The sequence below is a fragment of the Phytophthora infestans genome, genomic scaffold (assembly GCF_000142945.1).
Source record: "Phytophthora infestans T30-4 supercont1.83 genomic scaffold, whole genome shotgun sequence".
NCBI classification, from domain to species: Eukaryota; Oomycota; class Peronosporomycetes; order Peronosporales; family Peronosporaceae; genus Phytophthora; species Phytophthora infestans.
This window is the reverse complement of record NW_003303676.1, coordinates 108,109-131,915: the sequence shown is the minus strand read 5'-3', so window position 1 is coordinate 131,915 and position 23,807 is coordinate 108,109. Positions and strand designations below refer to the sequence as shown.

The following is a 23,807-nucleotide window of genomic DNA, read 5'->3' as shown; positions in this document are numbered from 1 at the left end:
TGACGAATGCTGCTCAACAGGAGACCCGATGGAAGCTCTAAGACTACACTATTTGGCTATCGGGGCGACTGAGGACGAACAAGGGGGTGACGTTGACGTCAGTAAGCCCGATAACTTCGAGCGAAGTGGGACGGATCTGGATTTGACGGATTACGTCCATGAGCTGGCCTTCCTACCCAACCTCACTGAAGTGAAGCCTACCGAACTCGACTATGGCGCTCCGAACGTCAAGTCGAATAGTCATACGCCAGTGCGGTCGGCTAAGTTGGTGGCAAGGCTGCAAGAGCACGAAGCAATAATGATTTCGAGTGGTAACGCACTTCCGTCTCCAGCGTATGGAGTGCTGTACGACGTTGACGTTCAAGGACACGCACCTATCAAGCAGAAAGCTCGGCGGATACCTCTCCGCCACTTGAGTAAATCGAACGAGTTGGTGAAGGGACTGCTTCGAGCTGGGTTGATACCATTCTCGAGCAGCCCCTGGGCTTCACCGGTGGTGATAGTACTCAAGAAAAATGGAGTGGATATTCGGTTATGCATTGACTATAAACTAGTTAACGCGATTACGACGCCGATGGAGCATGCCATACCTCTGGTTGACGGCTTGCTTACCGAGTTGGAGCGTTACTTGTGATTTTGCTCGCTTGATGCTGCTAGTGGGTTATGGGCTGTCTTGATGACTGTTCGTCTGTGCACTAGGGCACTTCGAGTGGTTACGGATGTCGTTCGGATTGAAGAATGGGCCTATGATTTACCAACGACTTATTGACAATGCCTAACGGGGTACGTCCAACCGAAGGGAGGCTGGAAATCGCTCGCCGAACGAATGGCTAACGCTGAAGCCGAGTCGGGAGCTCGGAAGATTCGGCGACTCAAAGCCAGGCCAGCTGACGAGGTTTGAAGCGGACCACCAATCACAAACTGACTGCGATCTGGTCCAAGACCTAGTCAACTCGGCTAATTTGGCGGATGCCGTCGAGTGGCGTCGAGAAGAAAACTGACAACGTGAAGTTGCCCCACGTCTAGCAGCCGAGTTCCAAGAGCGAGAAAAAGCTAGGCGAGCTCGAGAACACAATGAAACACTGAGCAAGAAGGAGAAAAGATACATTCCCAACGCAGCAAACGACAAGGCCGGAGGTGTAGAACCAGGCGATGAATCCACTGAAGCATTGTTCAAAGAAGGAGACCAAGTCTGGTTGTTTATGGAGCATGTCAAGTCGGGTCTGACAGAGAAGTTAGCGCATCGATGGCATGGGCCATTCAGGGTGAAGAAAAAGTTGGAAGAATTTGCTTATGAACTGGAGCTGCCCGACAAGAGCGGATATAGGTTTTAACCAGTGGCTCATGCATCGCGTCTGAAAGCAGTCACCGAACTCGACGGGAGACCCAAGATTAGGCTAATCACCGAGCTCGAAGAGACTCAGCGATTTAACTTTGACGAGGAATTGCTACCGAAAGATAGCTGGCAGCCTGACGAAAGTGCGAACCAGTATGAAGTCGAAGCCATTCTTGACGATGCGTTGCCACTATCCACTAGTACGTCACGGTCCCAGCGGAAGTTTAAGGTTAAGTGGGTCGGGTAAGACGAGCCTACGTGGGAGCCACTGTCGAACTTGTCGTGTGGAGGTCTCTTGTCTGACTATCTACGACCGAAGAAGCGTGAAAACCGTCTACAAATGGTGCAAGTTGCAGATGAAGATTAACAGTTATTGCACCAAATGTTACACCTACTTGGCGGACGACACAGGCAGAGTTGAGATGGAATGCTTCTATGTCGAAGCTGCATTTACTGAATAAATTACGAAGTGGAATCACGAACAATACCTACGGCGACGCTCAGTCAAAAAGCTAAGAAGAACGCGATCCAGGCTCCAAAGGAGATGAATTCGACGGAGACAACTGGGGGGAATTCGACGGACTCGACAATTACAGAAGTTGCGGCAGAATCGGACAGCTCCCTGAGAAACCGGTGGAGGAGATGCAATATCTGCGGCCGTAGCGAGGAGTATCATCGCCGAGCTTGCCAAGGCGACTGACGCCGAGGTAGACGGAGTAGGAACCTGCGCACCGGAACCCGACCCAGCTGGCTTAGTGTGCGGCGGATCTGCCCCACCTGGAAGAGGGGTGCCGAACAGAGACTTACTCGGGGACGCACCGCGTAGATCGGTAGAACTCAGCCCATCGTCCGCCGAATCGTCATCGGACCCGCTTCGCTGAGCTTAACCACGGAAGACCCCGCGAACATGTGAATACCTTGGCGATTCAACCGAGGTGGGGCGCCCTGGGCCAATTGTGAAGGCGCTTGCTCAGCCCAGTCGAAGTCTTCTTTGATAGCGTCGTCAACAACCTTGGCGTCCTTACCGCGCGGAGTGAAACCCAAGAAGTCCACGTTTCGAGCACGGAAACACGTATTGTACGGGTGAACAGCTGGGTCCGTCAGCCACCAAGCTCGCCAGGGCTCGGCTAGATCCACGTCGTGGGCACACTGAATCCAATCACTGCTGGTCGGGACCCACCAGAGGTTGACTGAAGAATAGTGAGGAACGGACGGATCCAAGTATACCTCAGCATCCACAAGGGGAGCAGGTTCGCCGTCGAGCTTCTGTGTGACTGCCGAGTAGAGCTGGTCGTAGATAGCGACAACCAATGACCGTAGCGTGTCACTACGGCGCTTGCGCTCGAGTTTGTACACCAGTCAAAGCTCGTACACTTCTGCGAGCTGAGCAGTTGTGGCTGTCGGATTCAAGTCAGGGTGGAGGCCCATCAACACGCTGGACTCGACGATCCAGTGGCGACGCTCGTAGTGGGCAACGAAGAATCGTGTCACTTGTTCATCCGTAGTGACAGACTGCCTCGCCGAGTCCAAAGGACTGTCGCCACGGAGCTTCACCCACAAATTTCCAAGAACCTGCATCAAGGTACGAGGTCGAGTCTGCGAAGCCAGGCACTGCCGAGCTTCCTCCAGAACCGACGGGGAAGTGAAGAAGGGAAGCTCGGGAGGCATCTGCCGAAGACGCTGACAGGGATGACTCGGATCGAAGACAGCCATGAAAGCTCGTATTCCTTCAAGAAAGCACGATGTTGGCGGTACACGACTCTTACCACCGACGATTTCCAACTGCACCCTGCCGGTCAATGTGTCCAGTAACGTGTTCCAACAACGTGTAGAGCCGAAATGCAGGCACTTCGCGGAGTTGAGCCATGTGAAGAGTCAAGCGGGAATCCCTGGAGACCGTTTGCGAAGCCCGGATCCGCAACGTCGCCAATGGGAGAGTGAGAGCGCGTGGCTGCTTCTTGTGATGTTTCTTGGACTGCTTCGACTGGCGACCAGTTGGTCTCGACGAGGCACGACGCTTGCGGTGCTGGTGTTTCCCCGAAGCCGACGGAAGGTATCGCTCCATCATCAGAATCAAATGATAAATGCGGCGATAAATCGGCGGCGAAGATCCATCACTCATCTCATCGTCGGAGCCGAAGATTTCTGCATGAAGGTTTCTCTTCTTGGTAGAAGGATGAACATCCTCTTCCACCAAGTCAGAACCTGAAAGGTTACCCGCGTAGTTCTCCGACAGAGAAATGGAATCCGAGAGCGACCCAGATGCAAGACTCGCCGAGCCGACGGACGGTGCAGAACCATGACCAGCTCGTCGTCAGAAGCGTCAAGGTCTTCGAGCAGCTGTGCGGTCACAGTGCGGGCAGTCGCAGCAGACCTCCGGATGGAACGCCCAGAAGGTGACGTCAGCGTGGCCGAGCTCGCAGGGAGAGACGGTCTGGGAACACTCGCAGCCGAAGTCACAAGGTCAGTCGGTGTGGTAGACACACTAATACCTCGAGACGGAGCGACCTCAGCTGAGATGTGAGGTGATCGAGAACTAGACGACAACCGGGAGTGCACAGTTTCCGTTGACGCGACGCTTGGAAGAGCGCTCGACTGGGGGCAACTCGGCTGCGCTAGGAGACTTCGAGACATGCGTGCAAGCCATCGCAACCGTGACAGGTCGAACAGCCAATCCACCTGAGGTCGGACTCGGCGCTCAGGTCACCGCGGACTGTGGAGATCCGGAAGAAGGTAGACCAGAACTCAACGGCAGTGAAGCCATGACATTGGAAGAGGCCACCGACGATGGTTGAGTAGTCGTGACTGACGACGTCAACAGATGACCAGAAGGTGGAGGCCCCGAGAGAGTCGACGAACCAGACGCAGGAACCGTGTCGTCGGCAGGCATAGACATGTCAAACTCGTACTCGGCTTCGCTCGAAGCTTTATCCTCGGATATCGAGCGAGTGAAGACGGCTGGCTGTGTAGGAGAGCTCAACAGAAGGTGACGAACCTTCTTCCGCCAAGTCCGGCGTCGAGACTTACCGAAGCGGGATCTCTCTCTGTCGGACACGGTCTCCTGAGGAGAACATGAGCGCAAGAGAGCACTGGCGGCGTCGTGTCCCTCTTTCCCTGGAAGTGGACAGGCGTACGGCTGAGGCGGAGGCAGCGTCAGCGAACGGTGACGAGGGCCAGCAGCAGTGGGAGACTTCGGGTTTGCATAACGCCGAAGCCGTTGCGTAGGTGTCAAGTCGGCTAACGAAGCACGACGAAGCTGAGCGAGAGTCGGCATGGGTTGACTCACAGCTGTCGCTGGGCTCGCAAGAACCGCAGTCGAGTTCACCGAAGGTGTCATAGAAGAAGCCGGAACCTCTAAAGATGCGGAGCTCTGTGTTGAACACTGGGAGCAACAGCCGTCCCAGCAGCAGAAACCGTAAGCACTGCGGGGGCGTTCCGATGAGGGTGGATAATCAACTCAAGTTGTCGGGACGCGCCAGCAGGGATGCTGAGAGCTTCGGGGAAGCGAGACTCCAAGATGCGACACAACCGGGCGTTCAGACGAAGGTCGGACGGATCGAGTCCTGGAACATCTAACCCGGCGCCAGCAGCAGCCATGTGAGGATCATGCATCGGAAGAGTACCGTTTCGCCGGATGATCCGCTTCTGTCGCAAAATTACTGCCCGCTGGTCAGCGATCACCAACTGAACGTGCTGCAAGGGTTGATGCCGGTCGAGCTGTACAGCTGCATCGACTCCTGCAGCTGCTCGAAATGTTTGGCAGCAATGCCCTGAAGAGTCGTATACGCTGCGTCCTTCTCGGTGATGGTGCGGAGGAGAGTCGCGATCTCAACGTCTCGATCCAAGACTTGCTGATGGTGGAGCCGAGTCTGACTCAACGCATCCTCAACGTTGCCGTGCTCAGCTTCGACAACCCGAGCGAGTTTTGCTTCACTCAGAGCTACGGCTTTCCGCAGTGAGGCGAGGTGATTAACAAACTGCGTGGCAGCAGCCTCCAGTCGAGACACCTGCAGCTGTGCCGATGATAGTTGAGTCGACAAGTCACCGTTGTCAAGAGCGAGGGTGTCGATTCTCGACTCTGGCAGCCTGAAGGTCAGCTCCGAGGTCCCCGATGACCTGGGAGTAATCAAGAGCAGCGTAGTGACCGCTCAAGATTTCCAGTAGCTCCTCAGCTGTAGAAGCGTGCAGGACCGCTCGCCGTTGTGCAGGATCAGAAGGCTCCACGGGGCGAGTGAACCCGTAGGCCATGAGTCTCGCCAAGAAGGTCAATTCTTCCCGGCGCTCGTACCCTTACTGGGTGACCAGTGTCGTGAGAGGGTCAAGCCTCACTGGGTCAGCCGATCTCAACGGATTGTTGGCGCCCGAAGTGGTGTCGTCTGGCAAGATCGATGGACCAGGAAGGCGCGTGTGAGAAGACTCCGCCGACTCCGCGTCAGACCCATGGGAAGTTGTCAAGTCGATCAACCCAGCATTGTGCCGGTCGCTGACCCCACGAGTACCAGCGGGCCGAGGAATCGACTCAGCGCACGCGTCTTCACCTCGAGGAGGAGTCGGTGGAGAAGGATGGCGCCGTGAGTTGTGCTGGAGACGAGGAGCGTAAGGAGCTGCCAGGTGAGCAACAGTAGAGCCGGCGGACGTACCGAAGAAGGCGGTGAAGGACCGCGAGACTTCATTAGCCGAGTATGGAAAAACGGTGGCATAACCTAATGAAGGATTAAGACACTCACCAGCTCGGCTCGTATCATAACCGGGGCAGTTGTGGTGTAGGGATTTCCAGATTCGGCATTCGTCAACCTACTTTAGACCAAGAATCGGCTCGGTCTGATATTCCAGAGCTAAGGTACCAAGCGTCACGGTAAGTACTCAGCGATCTGTCCAGATGATGTTATCCGGATGGCCGCTGAGCTCAAAGGTCGCCTGAACCCAGCGGAAGGGTCGGTAGATGTTGACACGACTACATTTCACTAGATATTTGTAAAGGAAGCATATGATTAAATAGGGGGAGCCGAAGAGGCTCCCAGAAAATAACAGAGCAGAATTTTCCTAGTCCAAGACACGTGTACACTCTTCGGTAAGTCCCTGCATAAGGCTGACTTATGCCTGCCGTTGATACTCGAGAGGCATATCTTGTAGAGTATTGACTGTTAGCGTCAAGCGATTAGGTCAGTCCGGGTAAGACAAAAGTCTCGCTACGCGCGAAAGAAAGCCTCGCGAGCTTAGCGGACCGGTACACCGGATAGACCGGGTGCCGTGACACTTCTAGCTGAGCAGCCTCTGCGCTCGGTGACCTATATAAGCGCTCGCGCTCCGCCGTCCTTCTTTGGTGGAGGGCACAGGGTTTTGTGAACGAGCTCTGCCGAGCCAAAATCGGCGGAGCCTCGGAAGTGCTCTGACTTGGTTAGTCAGAACTTAGTGGAAACGAGCCACTCGTCTGTCCCGGCTGGGCCGAACCGCGGAGGACCACCCTCGGTGCAGGCCATACAAGCGCCGACTTAACTTGGCGAGAGGCTGTGGTTTGTGTAAGGAATCCACATCTGACGGTATTTGTGTGCTCTACTACTCCACCAAGAAGTACCACAAGAAGCACCAACACCACAAGCATCGACAGTCAGTGCCAACACCCGCCGTGGCTCCGGCTCAATCTCCGTTGAATGCTTCTTCGCCGAGTGTGGCCCTTGTCACATCTGCTCCGTCTCGGTCGAGTTCGACTGTGTCGCGTATCCCACGACTAGCTCCAGCTACTCCACTGGTGCTAGGCGTGGTTAGCCAGCTGTGGCGTTGGTATGAGTATACGTCGGAAGGACGCTCACCGCTTGCTGTGGCCCAGGACTGCCACGACGGCTGGATCCGTGACATGGAGGAACGAGAGCAAGCCGACTGTCTCAACGAGGGATTCTAGCGAGCGGATGGAGGTTCTGTGAAGACACCTCGACAAAAAATACACACGCTGAATGGGATACAGGCTGAACGACGCGCTTTGCGAGCTAAGATGAGGGATTCGGAGAAGGAAGGCTTTGATAGACGAGCTCGACGAGGGCGTCGAGATTCAGTCGGGGAGGATGTCCCAAGTGAGAACGGTGGCAACCGTCTTTGGCACTGTTCCCATTCCCCCTCTGGAGTGACCTGCGACGAGCCACTTGAAGTCGCACGGCAAGAGGATGAGCGGCCATCGGGTCACTCGAAACAGCTCGTCGGATTTCGTTGCCCGGATTGGTGCCTCACCCCGTCGCATCGAAGTGAAGTGTGGCGAGGGAGCAACACTGCCAGTTGAGTACGCCGTCAAAGGTGCATCTAAGGCCAAGGTACTACCTGTCGTCACAGCGATAGACAAGGTCCCTAAGACGGACGACATGGACTACGGCGATACCGCAACGTATGCGAAGGACAGTGAAGCGAAGGGAGGGACGTCACCGGCAACAGTGTACCCAAGGACGTGCTGACGTGCGATTCGACTGAGTAGGGATACGGTACGGGTGACATTGTGGGCGAGGTGAGTTTGGTCAGTCGTGAATTTTATCTGGAAACCCCGAGTTGACTTAATACATTTGGGTTTATATTACTTAAATTGCTACTTGTGTCGACTTGGATTACTTCTTTTTGCTTCGCACGTTTAGAGCTTGCTACCGCTGATCAGCGCAAGCGTCCCGTTCCAGGGCTCGCGACACATAGCTTTGGTCACTTCGTAGATAAGGAGTAGCGACCAGCAGAGGCGATGACATGAGGTTTGTCTGATAAGTTGAATAGGTTTATCTGATAAGTTGTGACTCATCGCTGCAATTTTCGATTATGTGTAGGGTATTGATGGTGACACGTCATGGTGTCACTGAAACGAGGTTCAGGGGGTGGCTACTCGTTAAAGCTTGCCCCGCATTGAGCTACCGTCCGTACTTCGCTGCTAAAGCTCCTCGTAGCCCGTGATGAATCTATTCCGCCTGGTGGGCGATATGGCACACCTGGCTAGCTTCTTGGTGCTGCTACTTAAGCTGCTGGCCTCGCGCTCCGCGAATGGTGCGTCTGCCCACAAGAGTAGTTTGTCTGATTCACTCCCTCAAACTTCATTCACTTCTGCTTTAGGCATTTCACTTAAGTCGCAAGAACTTTTCTTCTTGGTGTTCGTAACTCGCTATGTGGATCTTTTCTTCCACTTTGTGAGTTTGTACAACACGCTCATGAAGCTGCTCTTCCTGCTCTTCTCGGGTGCCATCGTCTACGTTATTCGCTTCAAGGAACCCTTCCGCAGCACGTACGACAAGTCACATGACGCCTTTTTGCACATCAAGTTCGCTGTCTTGCCCTGTGCGCTATTGGCTTTGGTCTTCAATGAGCAGTTCGAAGTTATGGAGATCCTATGGACCTTTTCCATCTACCTCGAGGCGGTCGCCATCATTCCGCAACTCATTCTTCTCCAACGCCATGCAGAAGTGGAAAACCTTACCAGCAACTACGTCGTGCTACTTGGAGCCTACCGCGGCTGCTACGTGCTTAACTGGATCTATCGAGCCGCCACCGAGTCGTCCTACCACTTTATCTGGCTCATGTTCATCGCCGGCATGGTGCAGACGGCGCTTTATGTCGACTTTTTCTACTACTACGCTATCAGGTACAGCTGGCTAATGCGCACCTTGAATAATACGGCTCTCAACTAACGTTTCTACTTTTTTGCTCTCGATTCAGCAAATACCACGGCAAGAAGATGACGTTGCCTTCTTAAATACCCTTTGCTTGCAGTGGTATGAAGGAGAAGAAGGTGACTTCAAGATGAGATGAGACCGCGCACTCGTGAGTAAAACCCATGCAGAATCTAGTTTCTTTTCCTGTGTTGGCGTTGCCCGTGGGGTGAGTGGTGAGAGATCACTAGCAAGAATACCAAGGCAACAACGAAAGAGAACGCGTTGCTTTTTTGAGTGTATCGCTTTTCTGCGTGTATTTTTTAGTAGTCTTTGCGATTCGACTGTTTTGCAACATGAACAAAGCTACAGAGTCGGCACCCTTTTACCCTTCGAGGAAGCTGAAGTCGCAGTGCTTTGAGACATGATCTGCTGCCAGGTCTATCCGCTCTACGTCCTCACGTCGGATTTTGGCCGTGAACTGAGCGATCCGAGCCGTGATCATGTAGCTATCAGCTTTGTCGGGCGAGACGTAGATGCACGGGATGTTATCTGCGTCAAGACGCTGGGCGAGTCCAGCACTAGGCAGGTTCCACCCGGTTAAAATGAGACCAGACTTGAGGTTCGTGCCTTGCGAAGTAGATGCCTCCTGATTGCCAATGATGGCGTCGATCACATCCTTACGGCCACTGTGCTGTCGATATAAAAAAAATATTAGTCAGTTATATTAGCCGCTGAAGAAGACAGTCTGTGCTATCTTACTGTAATAACAAGTTGGTTCGGGATAGCCTTAAAGCGATTCGAGCCGTCCACAGGGGCCAATGCTAGTCGCGTACTACTGAAATAACGCAGACTAGCATCCTTACCAGAGATGAGATCGGACTTCAACAATTTGGCGTAGTCGGCCATCGTCGGGCAGGAAAGGTCCTTCAGGTCGGGGATGCAACCTACAAGCGGGACATCCCAGCGCTTCAGTGCTCGTGAGTAGTAGTCCTGGCACCAAGAGATTCGCGTAAGCTTCCAGCGTCTACCGATGCAATTCTTACGCCCTCTTTTGGATTCTCGTTGTACCTGAATCATGTCCATCTTTTTCGGATTGACCTTGTTTAGGACCACGCCCCGTAGCCTGACGTTATTCTGCTTCAGCATTTCCCGGTTCATCGCCAGTTGGTCAAAAGATGAGCCGAGTCCCCCCAGCGCCACACAAACTGCATCAATTTTGAGCTCCGCTGCAACAGTAATCATAAAAACGTCAGTGCAATATCCTACCAAGCAACAAACAATCTCATATATTACCTGCAACTTGTGCATTATTGAGCTCGCAGATAGAGCCCACACCTGTGTGTCCTGTTCCTTCGCATATGAGGAAGTCGCTCTGGTCATACAAGTTTCTGTGCGCAACTCGAATGGAGTCCATAAGCTGCTGCGACGTGACTTTCCCGTCGATAAAGTCGCGCGTGAAGCCATCGGGGAAGATGACGGGCGACATATCTTTGTAGTTCTGTACGAGTCCGAAGTGCTCTTTGAATAGATATGCGTCCTGCGGGGATCATACTACGATAGTTAGCAAAATTTTCCTTCCACAAAAACTCTGATAACACTCATTGCACCTTGTCTACGCGCAGATTGCCGCCCACCGGCACGTGCTGCTGCCCCACTGGCTTGCAATAAGCCACGAGCTTGTCTGCGCCCTGGAATTTGGCTTGGAGAGTCTTCACGAGCCCGAGACTGAGCGTCGTCTTGCCCACATGCTGACCGGTCGATAGGATGAGTAGGTGCTTGGTCATGGCTACGACGTGGAGTAGCTGGAAGGGGGGCTGCGGTGGCTCCGGCGTTTCAAGTGATGATGCCTGCAGCTATCTCGACCAATCAGATGGCAATTTCAAATCTCGACCAATTGGATGGCTACATTTTGGCGCTCAGACGAAAAAGAAAGCTGCAGTTGGAATGGAGCTGCTACGATGTCTGGTGTGCTCGATGGACATGACGCCGTGGAGTCTGGCGGACCGCGAGGCTCATTTAAATGCGTGTCTGGACGCGGCTTCGACAGTACAGCGCTTTGACTGCCCCACATGCAGCCAGGATCTCTCGCATTGTGATGAACGCCGACGGACAGAGCACGCGAATCGCTGTCTCGACAGGGCGGAGGTGTCGGTCGGCAACGCTCAGGGAAACGGACAGGGTGAAGCTGGAAAGGCTGGAGTGGATGATGCTGATAGAGGAGAAGAGGAGGACGAGACGGGGCTACTGCAAACCCAAGCGGCGGAGCTAACCCAAGCGCAACTTGATGTTGCGACTGCAGACTATGACAGCGAGAGCGAGTGCGCCTACGTGTGCAAAATCTGCGGCTTCGACATGTCGGAGATTGATCTGATGCGTCGCATCCGTCACGTGAAGCTCTGTGGTCAGAAATTTGGCGTGCGACCTGAAGACATGGGGGAGGTAGACCAAGCTGAGACTATCGGACGGAGGCTGGAAAAGAAGGGTGAGGCGCCAGATGCATTTGCTATTATGATGAAATCGTCAACAAGAAAAGAGGAAGCTTCAGCTGCTGCTATGGGTGTGTACTAGGAGGCGTTATCTGTGATTTGATTGTCTGATGGGATCTTGTCTTGTTCCTGTAGGTGCAGAGAGGTCGAATGTGTTTGACCTGTTGATGCGGAGTTCCAAGACGGCGGCGGTTCTCAATGCTAGGAAACGCCCCGTGCCTTTTAAATTTACTCGCAAGGCAATCCAACGACGTCGGCTTTTGTACCCTGACTTCAAGTGCATTCAGGGAACAGACCCGCCCTTCATAGTGGATGGCTTCCAGTATGCTTGCAAGGAGAATTCAAGCATTTACTTTCTGACTCACTTTCACTCCGATCACTATGGTGGTCTCACCAAGGTCAGTGCTCGCGTATAAAAACGATTGCTTGTAGCTAACTTATCTTTCCAGAACTTCGACTGCGGTATCATTTATTGCAACGAAATTACAGCAAGGCTCGTCGTGCAAGAGCTAGGTGTCCAGAGCAAGTATATCCATGCAGTAGGGATGAACACACCTGTGTTTGTCGCTGGTGTGCAAGTGACTTTCATGGACGCTAATCATTGTCCTGGCTCGGCCATTATTCTGTTCCGCCTGAAAGACGGCAAGACATTTCTGCACACTGGCGATTTCCGGTTCAACCGGAAAATGCTGGAATATCACGCGCTTCAGTCTCATATTCCGACTGGAAGTGAAACGATCGATCACAACGGCAAAATTGTGGGTCTCAATCGTCTGGATGGCGTGTACCTTGATACCACGTACTGCAATCCTAAGTACACATTTCCAACCCAGCAAGTTGCTATTGACCATGCTCTCGAACTCATAGACAAACACTTTAAGCAGGACAAAGTGCTCTATCTCTTTGGGTCGTACACGATCGGCAAAGAGCGGTTGTTTATGGAGATCGCACGAAAGTTCCAGAAGAAAGTGTGCGTGTCGAAAACGAAGCTAAAAATCATCGAAACGTTTGGCTGGCACTCACAAGAGATGAAGCTACTGACGACGGTGCCCACAGCAACAAAGTACGGTGTTTCTTTTGCCCTGAAAGCTGTTCTTGTGCTCGGCCGTGCTAACTTATATCTGTTTTAACGGTGTCGATTGATGGCAGCTTGCATGTTGTTCGAATGCAGGACCTTCAAATGGATAATCTAATCGTGCTGCTTGCAAAAAATCGATTACGTTTCCACCGGATCGTGGCATTTCGTCCCACGGGATGGACGTTCAGCGGCAAGAATCCGCGATCAATTTCTACGTGTTGCACAGACCCTTCCGGCAAAATATACGTCTACGGCATCCCGTACAGCGAACACTCGAGTTTTGCAGAGCTCTGTGACTTTGTTCAAGTAGTAAATCCCGTTTCTATCATCCCGACGGTATTATCGACTCTGCGATTGCTTATACCTATCACGCGACCTAACTTGATTTTGCATTCCTTCAGGTAAACTGCATCAACAAGCGCAAGGCTACAAACCAAGTCAACGCATTACGCCAGGCTGCGTTCCACAACATATCGGTACTTTTTAAGCAGCAGCAAAAGCAGATCAAACGGCAGCTAAAAGAGCTGAAAGAAGAACAGAAACATGATCAAGTCGACGCGGCGCGAGGAATTGTCGGTACAGCACATGACGGCAATGGTGGTGATTCAAATGAGCACCCCAGTCGCCACCAAGTACAAACGCGGACGGGTGGTTGCCACCACCATACGTGATCCAGTGCAAAATATACATGTCTCTACTATTTTTCGACTGCTTCGCCGTGTTTTACGGTGGGCAAATGTGAATTTATACAATTGGTCGTCACGGCAGCTCCGCCACCGGCAACTTACCGCCGTTTGTTTGATTATCACGGCCATAGAGGTTGCTATCATTGGTACCGACCGTCCCCGTTCCCCATCGCGTCCATCTATGCCTTACTTCTGAATTAGCAGCTCCGCAACCGTCGCATTCCAACACAAGAGGCGGCCACAGCGATGGCTTCTCGAGATCGCGCAGCAGACAGCCAAGTTATCACCTTCGACTTTAATGAAAGCGGCAGGGCAGCTATTTCGAGCGCATCATCTTCCCGTCCCAATACTTCAGGAGGAAGATTCAAGAAATCCAAGCTCAGCGAATTCCGTCAGTGTCTGGAGAAAGAGGAGCTGCCTTTGCTGATCGTTACGTGTCGTGGAGTGCGTCGTGTAACGTGGACAGCCAACTTGGAGCAGCTCGACTTCGCTCACCTTCTCCCAATCTGCCTTAGTGGCTTGCAAGAGACGCTGGAGCCGTATCCGTCGTTTGCGTTCGATGCTGCAATGGGATTATTGGAGAGCGGTCGACGTGGCACCCGCGTGTTAAAGGCATTGCCACAGGTGGTCCAGCAGCTCAAGAGCGCCCTGAACACACGCGAGAAAGCTGTGGCGCACCGTGTTCTGCTGGTTTTGCAGCAGTTGGCGGTGTGTGAGGATGTCGGATCTGAACTGGCGGATTACTATCGATCGCTTCTACCGTTGTGCAACATTTTGCAAGATAAACATCTCGGCACTGGTGATAGCGCCACCAAGGAGCTCGTGACTGAAGCACTGGAGACGCTAGAGGCATACGGCAGGGACGACGCCCACTTGATGATCCAGCAGTACGTTCCTGCTTTCCAGAGCTGCTGCGGTGCGTAAAAGATATTCAACACCTCGTAGGAATAGCAAGACCGGGCCTTAGCTTTTATTTTTCTATACTTCGAAGTAGACAAGGATCTAATCCCTGGTCAAGCCGTTAGCACTGAATACCGTTCAGGGGTCTCGTCTAAATGCGCGATCGCGGGTGACGGTAGTTGCGCATTTCCTTAGGCAGAGACGTTGAGACGAGGTCCTCAAGGCTGTGGATGCCGTACTTGTTCGGCGCACCTGTACGCCACAGCTCACGAGCGTTCAGTTGGCCGTCGGAGTTGAGAAATTCCACGCCCATGTGCTGCTGGTGCCAGCGGATCATAAAGTCGATTCGGGGCGTGGGGAAGTTGCCCAGCATCTCCGCCATGTTTTTCAGAATGCACAGACCGTAAGGGATATCTTCCCAGAACAGACGCGAGTTGACTGCAGGGTGAAATTGACCCTTCGACACCTCCGTTAGCGGCGTCGCGCACCCAGCGTAGCCCAGGTTCGTGCGGAAGATCTGCAGGAGCGAAGAGCGATCTGCCACGTCCTGGCCGTAGTGCTTCACCACACGGTCTCCCATGGGCAGCACATCAGACAGGTCTAATGCCGGGAAGCGCTGCAAAAGAGCGTACTTGATCTGCTGCAACTCATTGTCCAGCATCGTCAGCTGCTCCGCCGAGAACTCATCGAAGTCGGCGTCTGTACATCATTTACTCACATGATGTCAATTGTTACACGAGGGCAACTCTACGTATCAAGTAGCAAAGCGTACATAGTGTCAGACCCTCGCGCTTCTTAAGCTCCTCATGGGTGTAGGTCTTTTTGCCGTCCCAGTCCCGAAATATTGCATAGTAACGAGCCGGGTGGATGATCTGATTGGACGGAGTGAGCGTCAGGTTCAGGAAGTTGGCGACCGTCTTGCACGGGATATCAAAGAGCGTCTGGATAAGTGTCGCCGCTTCATCCTTCCGTTCCACAGGGTAACAGGCCACATACAAGCACTGCTTAGGGCCAATGATGCGGCACTTGTGGCTACACATAACCGTTTAGTCAGCACAACAGCAACACACTGGACGAGCTAATAGCATCCCACCCGTATTTCGTTGCCTTACAGATCCACGGGATGTTCTGTAGACCAAAGAGCTGCGTAGTAACATCACAGAATCAGGTAAACCCTCGTGGCCTTGCATGTAAAGCGACCAAAATGTGTACCAAGTCCACGTTGGCAAACTTCTCCTCCCCGAGCGCCTTCTTTGCGGCCCAATCGAAGCCTCCCTGAGCGAATAAAGCGCCCAGCTTGACATCCTTCTTGAGGTAGGGCGCCACGTGCTCCAGGATAGTCGGGTGCGCATTGGCAGGCGCAGCTACGATGACTACATCGGACTGCGGGATGACGTGTTTAGCGTGTTTGGACACCAGACTCAGACGGCCCATAATGACACCCTTGCACTCCCAACTACTGCCGGCCGTACTCAACTCTAGCGTCTGCGCCCAGCGCTCAGGCTGGCGTGTCAGTACTTGCACACGCAGACCCTTAGACGACAGATAGGCGGCTGCCGCATGCGCGCCATTGCCGCCGCCGCAGATGGTGACGACGCCCACAGACGCAGCGGCGGAAGGAACGCGCTGCTGCAGCTCAGTGCGCGCGGTGGCTACAGAGAGAGTCATAACGAGAGGATGGGACGAGTCTGCTTGGACGCGAAGATCAGCCAATGACGTTTGTGCTATGCAGCCGACAACCCTCTGTTTTTAGATTGATCAAGATAACGAGGGTGTAACACCCGTTCAAGCCGATAATTGGTCTGCAAGGACATTTTGCTGACTACTGGAGCAGCACGGAGGCCTGTTGGTGCGTCTCGGCCGTCACGCGAATGGCGAACAGTTCGTTGAGCTCGTCCTTGCTGAAGGCGAAGGCCACGGCCTTGTCGATCTGCTCGATGGCACGTGAGTATTCCTGCATGGCCATGTACACTTGGGCTAGGTGGCAGTACGCGAACTTGGAGCGAGGACACATCTCCACTGCCTTTTCGAACAACGCAAGCGCCTGGTGGCCATACTCCGTACCCTTCTGCACCAACAGGTTGCCCTGGTTGATGTAGGCCATCGGATATGATGGGTCCAGTTCAATCGCCTCCTCGAACATTTCCTCCACGGTCTTCAAATCAACGGTGCTACCCGGGGCCTGGAGCATCTGCATGTAAGTCTCGCCAAGATAATTGTAGATCTCAGGTACATCGGGCGTAATGCGAGCTGCCGTCGTCAGGTACTCTACAGCACCCTGGAAGTTGCCGGTCCGTGCGTGGGTAACACCCAATTGGATATAGGCCATGGCAAAGTCGGGAGCAATGCTGATGCATTTCTCCAGGTCATTTAATGCCGCCCCCATGGACGATTCGTTGCTCGTTCCATCGAGTGACACGTCGATCGAGTGGAGCTGGCCGCGGTGGAAGTATGCAGTGGAGCACTCCGACTTTTCAGCCAAAGCCTTGTCGAACCACTCAAGCGCCTTTTTCAAGTCCTTCTGGTCAAAGCATAGTCCGCCCATGCGGATCTTTGCAAAAATAGAGCGAGGCTTGGCATTAAGGGACTTCTCAAATGACTTACGAGCGAGCTCAAACTCTCCACGCAAGTGGTGGTATGTTCCATTCTCAATTTGAGCAGTGTAGTACGCCTCGTCCTCGGGCTCCACGAGTTTACACGCGGCGTCCAGGTCTTTAGCAGCCATGTCATAGTCCTTCTCCTTCTTCAACGCTAGCCCACGCTTTGTCAGCAACCATCCGCGTTGCTGCCGCGTGTCATCTCCGGCCTCGAGGGCATGTAGCTCGGTCGTGTATTCCTCCGATGATTTCTCCGCAACGACGTCATTTTCGTCGTCACTCGGATGGAAGGACGAGTAGTACGATGTGACGAAGAACTGGTCAGGAAGGTAGCGGGTGGGGTTCTGCTTGTTCTGCTGGGCGTCCTCGATCTCCTTGGCGGTGATGTCGCTGTGGATACGACTGATCTCCTGAGCCAAGTTCTCGTCCACCTGCTCCTGTTTCTCTTCGGAGATTACTAGTAGACATACGTAGTCCACCAGTGAGCCGCGAAGGTCTCCTGCGTTGGCTCTAGCTTTGGCGCGACGTAGGTAAGACTTGGGGTGCCGCTTGTCCAGCTTCAGGGCTTTAGTACAGTCGGCTACTACGTTTTCATAGTCCTCTAGTTTCTCGTAAGCCGCAGCACGGTTTGAGTACATGACCTTAAGGTTGCGGGCGTCCAGCGGCTGTTGCTGCTCGCACTTGGAGATGGCGACAGAGTAAAGCTCCACCGCCCCATCGTAGTCGCCGGCCTTGTATTTCTTGGTAGCCAATGTGGCCTCCTGCTCCCCGATGTTGGCGGCGGGCGTGGGCTTGGTATCAGCATTCTGGGGGGGCAAGACCGCAGGGATTTTCTGCTGCTTTAGTTTTTGTTGTGTCGGCGGTTGTGCCTCGGGAGTTGAGACCACCACCTCCGGTTGCTTCGCAATCTCGAACTGCTGCTGGCGCTTGTGGTACAGGCTAAAGGCCACAAAGGCGCTTATCGTGGCTAACGACGCCAGCACCGCGACCTGGAGAATAGCGTGCTGCTCCATCGACGATCTAATTATTTTTTAAATTAAACTAGCTGTCAACGAGTCAGAACTACTGTGGGCCTAATATCTGTCAAAGGTGCTGTGAAATCAAAGCTACTGTAACATATGATGGTATTGGAATTGCAACGTTTAATCCTTGTGAGCTTTGAAGATTGTTACTTGTAAAATATAATACTTACGAAAAAGGCAAAGTATCATCTTCTCGTCGCGGTGATTTTATACCTGTAATTACGAGCAGTCTAGACCAATGGCTGGTGTTGGCTTGGCGCGCGACCGAGTCCAGTGATGAAAACTTGAATTGCGTCTTTCAGTATCAAAACAGTGCAGTGATCCATCGGTCGTGAGCAAGTTACCACATCTACTAGAAGCATGTCTGACGCCGCCGTGAACCCCAAGGCCTACCCGCTTGCAGATGCTAAGTTGACCGTGTCCATCCTGGACCTGGTGCAGCAGGCCACCAACTACAAGCAGATCAAGAAGGGCGCCAACGAGGCCACCAAGACGCTGAACCGCGGCATCTCTGAGTTCATTGTCATGGCAGCTGACACAGAGCCCCTGGAGATTCTGCTGCACCTCCCGCTGCTGTGCGAAGACAAGAATGTACCATACGTGTTCGTTCCCTCCAAGGTTGCTCTGGGCCGCGCTTGCGGTGTATCACGCCCCGTGATAGCCGCGTCGATCACGTCCAACGACGCCTCGCAACTGGGCCCGCAGATCCAGAGCATGCGCGAGCAGATTGAGCAACTCCTGATTTAAGCGCTCTCGACTGGTTGCCAGCAGATTCTGACGTTTGTTCGTGGTTGGAGTAGGCTTCGATGACCACTGTAAAGACCAGTGCAGACGTGTAGCCAAGTGCTCGGATAACTGGTGTAATGCCAATGCAAAATCGACGCATTTTGTAATGTTTTCTTTAAACGATTATAGTTTGTTTTGTTCAGCATATGCCATGTTGTACTACGTGTAGCTGTCTATGGCACACATAAGCACATATTCGCGAGTACTCTCGCCGAATTTGAGGACGTCCTTCTCTCTGAGCTCAATGTAGCGCGAATCCTCGATCTTGCTGCCGTTGAGAAACGTAGAGTTGGTGCTGTTCAGGTCCATGATGTACGGTCGTACCTCTTGCTCAAAGACGAGGCCGTTCTTCGTGTCCTTCTGGTACATCCTGTACTGCAATACTGCGTGCTGCTTTGAGCACGACGGGTGCTCTGTCAGGATGTCGGCGACAGCTCTATCTCGTCCGATGAGGAATGCACTCTTGCGATGCACATGAAGCGTCGCTGCAGCATCAGCCAGTCAATTAGTCCCCTCGCACTAACGACAATGCCAAAACAATGGACGCACCAATATTCTCGTCATCCTTGAACACATATATCCGATAACGCTTGGTTGGCTGACGGGCCTCTGGTGGCTCTGAGAACTTCATCACCACTCCGTTCTGCATGTTGCCCGTCATTTGGTCCTTGGCCAGCGCTCCCGTGAGCCCGAAGTTAGGCTTCTCCTCATCGACTTGTTCTTCTTCTTTCTTATCATCCTCTTTCTTACCCCACCTGCATGCAGCAGTAGAAATGAGCGGTTATCAATGAAAAGTCTGCCGATTTAATATCATTCTGATATCTCTGTGGCCAACGAACGCACTGGACCAAGTGGGAAAAGTCACGCGACTTTTTGTCCTCATTAATCCGGCCTCGAGCCGATGAGTGCACCCTCCTGCCCTCACATCCCTCACGTCGGGGGCGCCGTAGCGAGGACTTGGACCTGGACCGCGACAGAGATCGGGACCGCGACCTTTGTTGCCAACGGTCTCGACGCGGCGGCGAGCGAGATCGCGAGCGGCACCCGTGTCGCGGCATTTTGTTTTCTGGCGGTTTCAGACTTTACAGTTTTCAAGTCAATTAGGAACAGTTGTGTATTGTGAAATTGTTGGTACAGTACACTCACTTACAAATTTCCTGTTGTTTGAAACGGCCCAGATCGTACTTAAGTCGCCGTAAATCGTACTTGACACTCACTTCAACCACATGAAGAACCGCGCGCAGAACGCAATACATGTACAGTGTTTACAAATAGCAAAGATGTCAAAACTAAACTCTAGATAAATGCACTCTCGTTTGAGTACAGTGCACAGCCAACGATGTCCTTCTGCATACAGTCCTTGGTATAGTCCTTCGCCATTGCACACATGTGTACTCAGTGTAGCCGGTTGTAGTGCAGCCGCAAGCTGCACTGCCAGGCGCATGAGTGTCCTTGGGATGTGTCTTTGCAGACACTGGCAGTGGACGGTGGCTCGTAGATGGGGGCGCCGGACACTGGCAGACTGCATTGCACTGGCACTCGACACGCAGGTAAGTTTACAGCTCACACTCCCACTTGATCTCGGCGACGCACTTGGAAGTCGACGCGATCACACACGTGCATCCTTGTTGCCGCCATAGTCCTAGTAGTAGCGTAGTCAAAGCTCATAAGCAATAGCAGTCCACTCAATAACAGCACTCCCACTCGATCGCCCTCGTCTTTATCGATGTCGCTCAGGTACAGCCTCCACATCAACAGCAGTAGTCAACGCAGTAGCAGTAGTCGTAGTTGTAGCCATGTCATCGGAGTGCAAACTGTTACTTAAAACCAAAATAGATAAATATGTATACCGCGTCCTACCAATTCCGTGTTCCAAGAAATTCTGTACACAATTTTGCTAGCACGCCCCCCCCTCCCCGCCCCACGTCTTGACCGGCAACAATCTTGATCGCGCAGACTTAAGCTTGTAACGGGGTACGTACCCAAACTGTACCCTGGTTGCATGAAGTGTGACATGTCATACTTCGGGATACCTGGTAGGTCGTCAGAGGCCAACCATTGGCTGATGACATAGCATTACTAAAGGTGACTTACAGTTTTTTATCTTTAACTCATGCTTAGCCTACCTATAAATACATTCAGCTTACAACTTTCCTTAAACTCGTCACTTCGCTCCCTTCGACAAAAGGGACCTGTGAATTACTATTCACTAAGATTTTGTATACTCTCAAAAGGCGACTTCCTCAAGCGCAAGGTACCGTGTGACCCCGTCACACTTGGTAGCACTTGTAGTCAATCCACGCCAACGCGGGTAGACTACCTAAAAAATCTCTCTGAAGTTCGTCGCCATGGATAGAAACGACTTCTCCCATCTGAGCGACTCACAGCTCGAGTCGGTTCGGAAGATGGCTGGCAGCTTCGGGATGGAGGCCCTGCAGAGCCTGGTGGCGTCAACACCGGCCGAGCAGCTCGAACGTGTCGATGCGTTTGACGCCTACGACCGAGGGTTCATTGCAAATGGGCGGGAAAACCTGCAGGTGTGGTGAAGTGCTTTCTCAAAACAAAATAAAAGAATGGACCTAAGAAGGGCCACTATCCCGAATCAGTGACATTTTCAAGTGATTAGAGAGGATTTGGATCGCCAGGCAGGGATTCACGTTGCCTGAGGTGGATTGGCCATGATGAGCGGCATCCCGTATGAGCCGACGATGGATCTGGTATGGGTTACGTATGGGAAGGCAGGATCCACCAAGGAAAGACTCGGATCCACCCTCACCTGAGTTCACTTAGGGGGATATGGAATATACTATGTACGGGTGGATCGAGTGTGGATCCTAAGCGGGAATGATGGTAGGTGTCATCTGAAGGTGGATCTAGTATCAAGGACTAATGAGAAGGCAACATCCACCGCGATATGTCCCAGATCCCATACTTCCGAGTCTGGATCCAAAGGGGTGAGGATCCCGCACAGAGTGACCTGGATCCTAGATTCAGGGATGGTGGATGCAGTGGATCTCGAACTTTCGTGGGACGATGGGGTTCACAGACGGTCGCAAGACGATGTTGGAGGATTGGAGAGCTCAGATCCATGACGAGTGTACACTTGCAGTGAGGTGGATCAAAGTGACCTGGATCCGAATGAGTGTACCCATAATATGGCGACCATAATGATTACGCTATGGATCCGGTGGATCTGATGATAATACAGCTGAGATGATGGATCAAGGAGAGAAAGGACATGCAGCCGAGCCTGATAAGGGATTTAACAGGTAAAAGACATAGAAGGTAGAAATTCAGGCAGGTATAGGCTTAATTATCATTACAGATCTCAATTTGCACAGTATCACGCAAGTGCCTTCCTGCCCTCAAGAATCGGAACTACATTGGCCGTACGAGCTCGGTGAAGGTTAGGAATTGCGAAACTAGTGTTGGTACTGATAACTGGATAATACATTGGCCAGATTCTACAACCTAGTGAGCTTTCCTTTACACGTGCAGATCCGACAGGTTACCCAGATTTACTACTTGGCCGGCTACACCCTAGAGGCTCTCAACTCTCAAGATCCCGTCACAGGAGGCGGCAAGTACAACGCAAAGGCAACACAAAGGCAAGGGAATACACCCGCAAGGCAACCCTACGGCCAGATCCACGATCTAGGCCCTGGATCCACTTAAGCTCGAATATTCGCTTAGGATCCAGAACCAACCACGGACACAGAGTGAAGATTTTACCACTGCTGCTCCACCCCACCCCCACGTCCCGCCAAGACACCCAAGCTTCACCACTTGAACACTTCGGAAGTTACCGAGAGAGCAAGATCCAGCCCTACCGACGGGTACACAAGGTGAGGAAAGTTCAGCAGAACACGGATCATCGGGGGGCCCCCTCCGTTAGTCGGTGTCTGGGCGCTGTTGGTAAGCCGGATCCAGCAATCGCGCAGATTTTGCTGATCCCGCTACACCACACAGGCCCCGGCGGTGAAAGCTAGTCCGCCACACCCGAAGCCAATACGGCTGAAGATGAAGCCGTATGAAATGAAAGAAAGTGAGAGCTTTCACTTCTGAGTTCAAGAGATAAAGCTCGCGATGGACGCGGTTCTGGTCTTGGCCGACAAACTCCGCATTGCTGTTGCGCTCTCCAACCTTAGCGACCGTGCTAAGAGTTGGGCGTACACACGGGAGGCGACATCGCCTGGATGTTTCACATCCTGGGCTCAGGTGTACGAACAGCTTCGAGCCGCATCCCTCCCGGCGAACTACGAGTACCGGCAGCGCTCGCACTTCCCCTCATACAAGCAAGGGAGTCGCGAGCTGCTCGAGTACATCCAATAGATGCGGGAGCTCGCGGCACTCCTAGGGGGCAACCCACTCAGCGAACACATCAAGGTGACAGTGTTCATGGACGGCCTTCGAGTGGGACCGGCGCGCACTCAGCTGCTCCGGGGGCAGTCAAGCACCCTGGAAGAGGCGATTCAATTGGCTCTTAAAGAGGAATACAGCCATCGACAGGCGCATGCGCCGGCCTCAGCGTGACCAGGGAATTCTGTGTTGAATCCCGGCCGTACCATCCCCTCCGGACGAGTCCCATGGAGCTCGGGTCCGCGAACAGCGCGATATCCGCTGTTTCGGCTGCGGGAAGCTGGGTCACTTCAAGCGTGACTGCCTCGCGCAGAGACATCGCATGCGGACTTTTCCTAAGCCCGTCCACAAGGCTGGCTGGCGAAGGCCAGGATCCCGAAGTCAGAGGAGCGCCGGAGACCGGTAGGGGCGGGGCGACCTACTAAGGAGAAACTAGGTCTTCGTGAGAGGTACGCGGGTGGACGAGGACTTAGCCCCGGAGAGTTTTCGCACTCTCGAATCGGCAAGGGGCAGCGACGGGCTGCTTGTTGTACACGGATGTGTACGGGGATACGATCACCCATTTAGAAAAAAAATTGACGCTGGGGCGTCGAAAAACTTCGCACGCCGCCAGACGGCTGCTCGTAACAGCAATAAGTTGTCCGATGATTTGAGAGGAAGAAAAGGCAACGGGACAGTGTCAGTGCGACTAGCCGACGGGAAGGTCGTCACTGCCCCCAACATCCAAATGAATCTAACCGTCAAATTCGAAGCTCCGACAGTCCAGAACAGTTTACTGCTCTCGCCATGAATCCCTACGATTTGAATCTGGGCATGCCCTGGCTCGAGAAGCACGAGTCCTGTATCGACTGGCGAGGCATGGCAATTGGTGCCAGCCGCCCTGCGATATCCGACAGAGCATTGGTAAGTCGTGTTCCCACCTCTGTCAGGACCCTGGGCGTCCCCAA

General features: G+C 53.1%; 7 protein-coding genes across 7 annotated transcripts; 4 read left to right on the top strand and 3 right to left on the bottom strand.

The window, feature by feature from the left end:
- Window positions 1-8,201: 8,201 nt before the first annotated feature.
- PITG_19184 (ER lumen protein retaining receptor) lies at window positions 8,202-9,237 on the top strand (the record flags this gene model as incomplete). Its single annotated transcript, XM_002997181.1, has 3 exons — window positions 8,202-8,344; window positions 8,411-8,936; window positions 9,011-9,237. The coding sequence occupies 3 exons, from the start codon at window positions 8,254-8,256 to the stop codon at window positions 9,045-9,047; spliced, it is 654 nt and encodes a 217-aa protein (XP_002997227.1).
- A 91-nt stretch (window positions 9,238-9,328) lies between these two features.
- On the bottom strand, window positions 9,329-10,775 carry PITG_19183 (uncharacterized protein; the record flags this gene model as incomplete). The annotated part of the gene is made up of 5 exons (XM_002997180.1): window positions 9,329-9,637; window positions 9,706-9,936; window positions 10,015-10,172; window positions 10,240-10,483; window positions 10,554-10,775. The coding sequence occupies 5 exons, from the start codon at window positions 10,728-10,730 to the stop codon at window positions 9,329-9,331; spliced, it is 1,119 nt and encodes a 372-aa protein (XP_002997226.1).
- A 115-nt stretch (window positions 10,776-10,890) lies between these two features.
- Window positions 10,891-12,915, top strand: PITG_19182 (DNA cross-link repair protein, putative; the record flags this gene model as incomplete). Its single annotated transcript, XM_002997179.1, has 5 exons — window positions 10,891-11,125; window positions 11,246-11,503; window positions 11,574-11,830; window positions 11,882-12,495; window positions 12,582-12,915. 5 exons carry the CDS (start codon window positions 10,891-10,893, stop codon window positions 12,913-12,915), a joined length of 1,698 nt encoding a protein of 565 aa, XP_002997225.1.
- Window positions 12,916-13,442: 527 nt separating this feature from the next.
- On the top strand, window positions 13,443-14,120 carry PITG_19181 (uncharacterized protein; the record flags this gene model as incomplete). The annotated part of the gene is made up of 1 exon (XM_002997178.1): window positions 13,443-14,120. One exon carries the CDS (start codon window positions 13,443-13,445, stop codon window positions 14,118-14,120), a length of 678 nt encoding a protein of 225 aa, XP_002997224.1.
- Window positions 14,121-14,247: 127 nt separating this feature from the next.
- On the bottom strand, window positions 14,248-15,797 carry PITG_19180 (uncharacterized protein; the record flags this gene model as incomplete). The annotated part of the gene is made up of 4 exons (XM_002997177.1): window positions 14,248-14,795; window positions 14,869-15,128; window positions 15,190-15,239; window positions 15,309-15,797. The coding sequence occupies 4 exons, from the start codon at window positions 15,762-15,764 to the stop codon at window positions 14,248-14,250; spliced, it is 1,314 nt and encodes a 437-aa protein (XP_002997223.1).
- A 17-nt stretch (window positions 15,798-15,814) lies between these two features.
- Window positions 15,815-17,711, bottom strand: PITG_19179 (mitochondrial import receptor subunit TOM70, putative; the record flags this gene model as incomplete). The annotated part of the gene is made up of 1 exon (XM_002997176.1): window positions 15,815-17,711. One exon carries the CDS (start codon window positions 17,704-17,706, stop codon window positions 15,919-15,921), a length of 1,788 nt encoding a protein of 595 aa, XP_002997222.1.
- A 297-nt stretch (window positions 17,712-18,008) lies between these two features.
- Window positions 18,009-18,621, top strand: PITG_19178 (13 kDa ribonucleoprotein-associated protein; the record flags this gene model as incomplete). Its single annotated transcript, XM_002997175.1, has 1 exon — window positions 18,009-18,621. The coding sequence occupies one exon, from the start codon at window positions 18,076-18,078 to the stop codon at window positions 18,460-18,462; it is 387 nt and encodes a 128-aa protein (XP_002997221.1).
- Window positions 18,622-23,807: the final 5,186 nt, after the last annotated feature.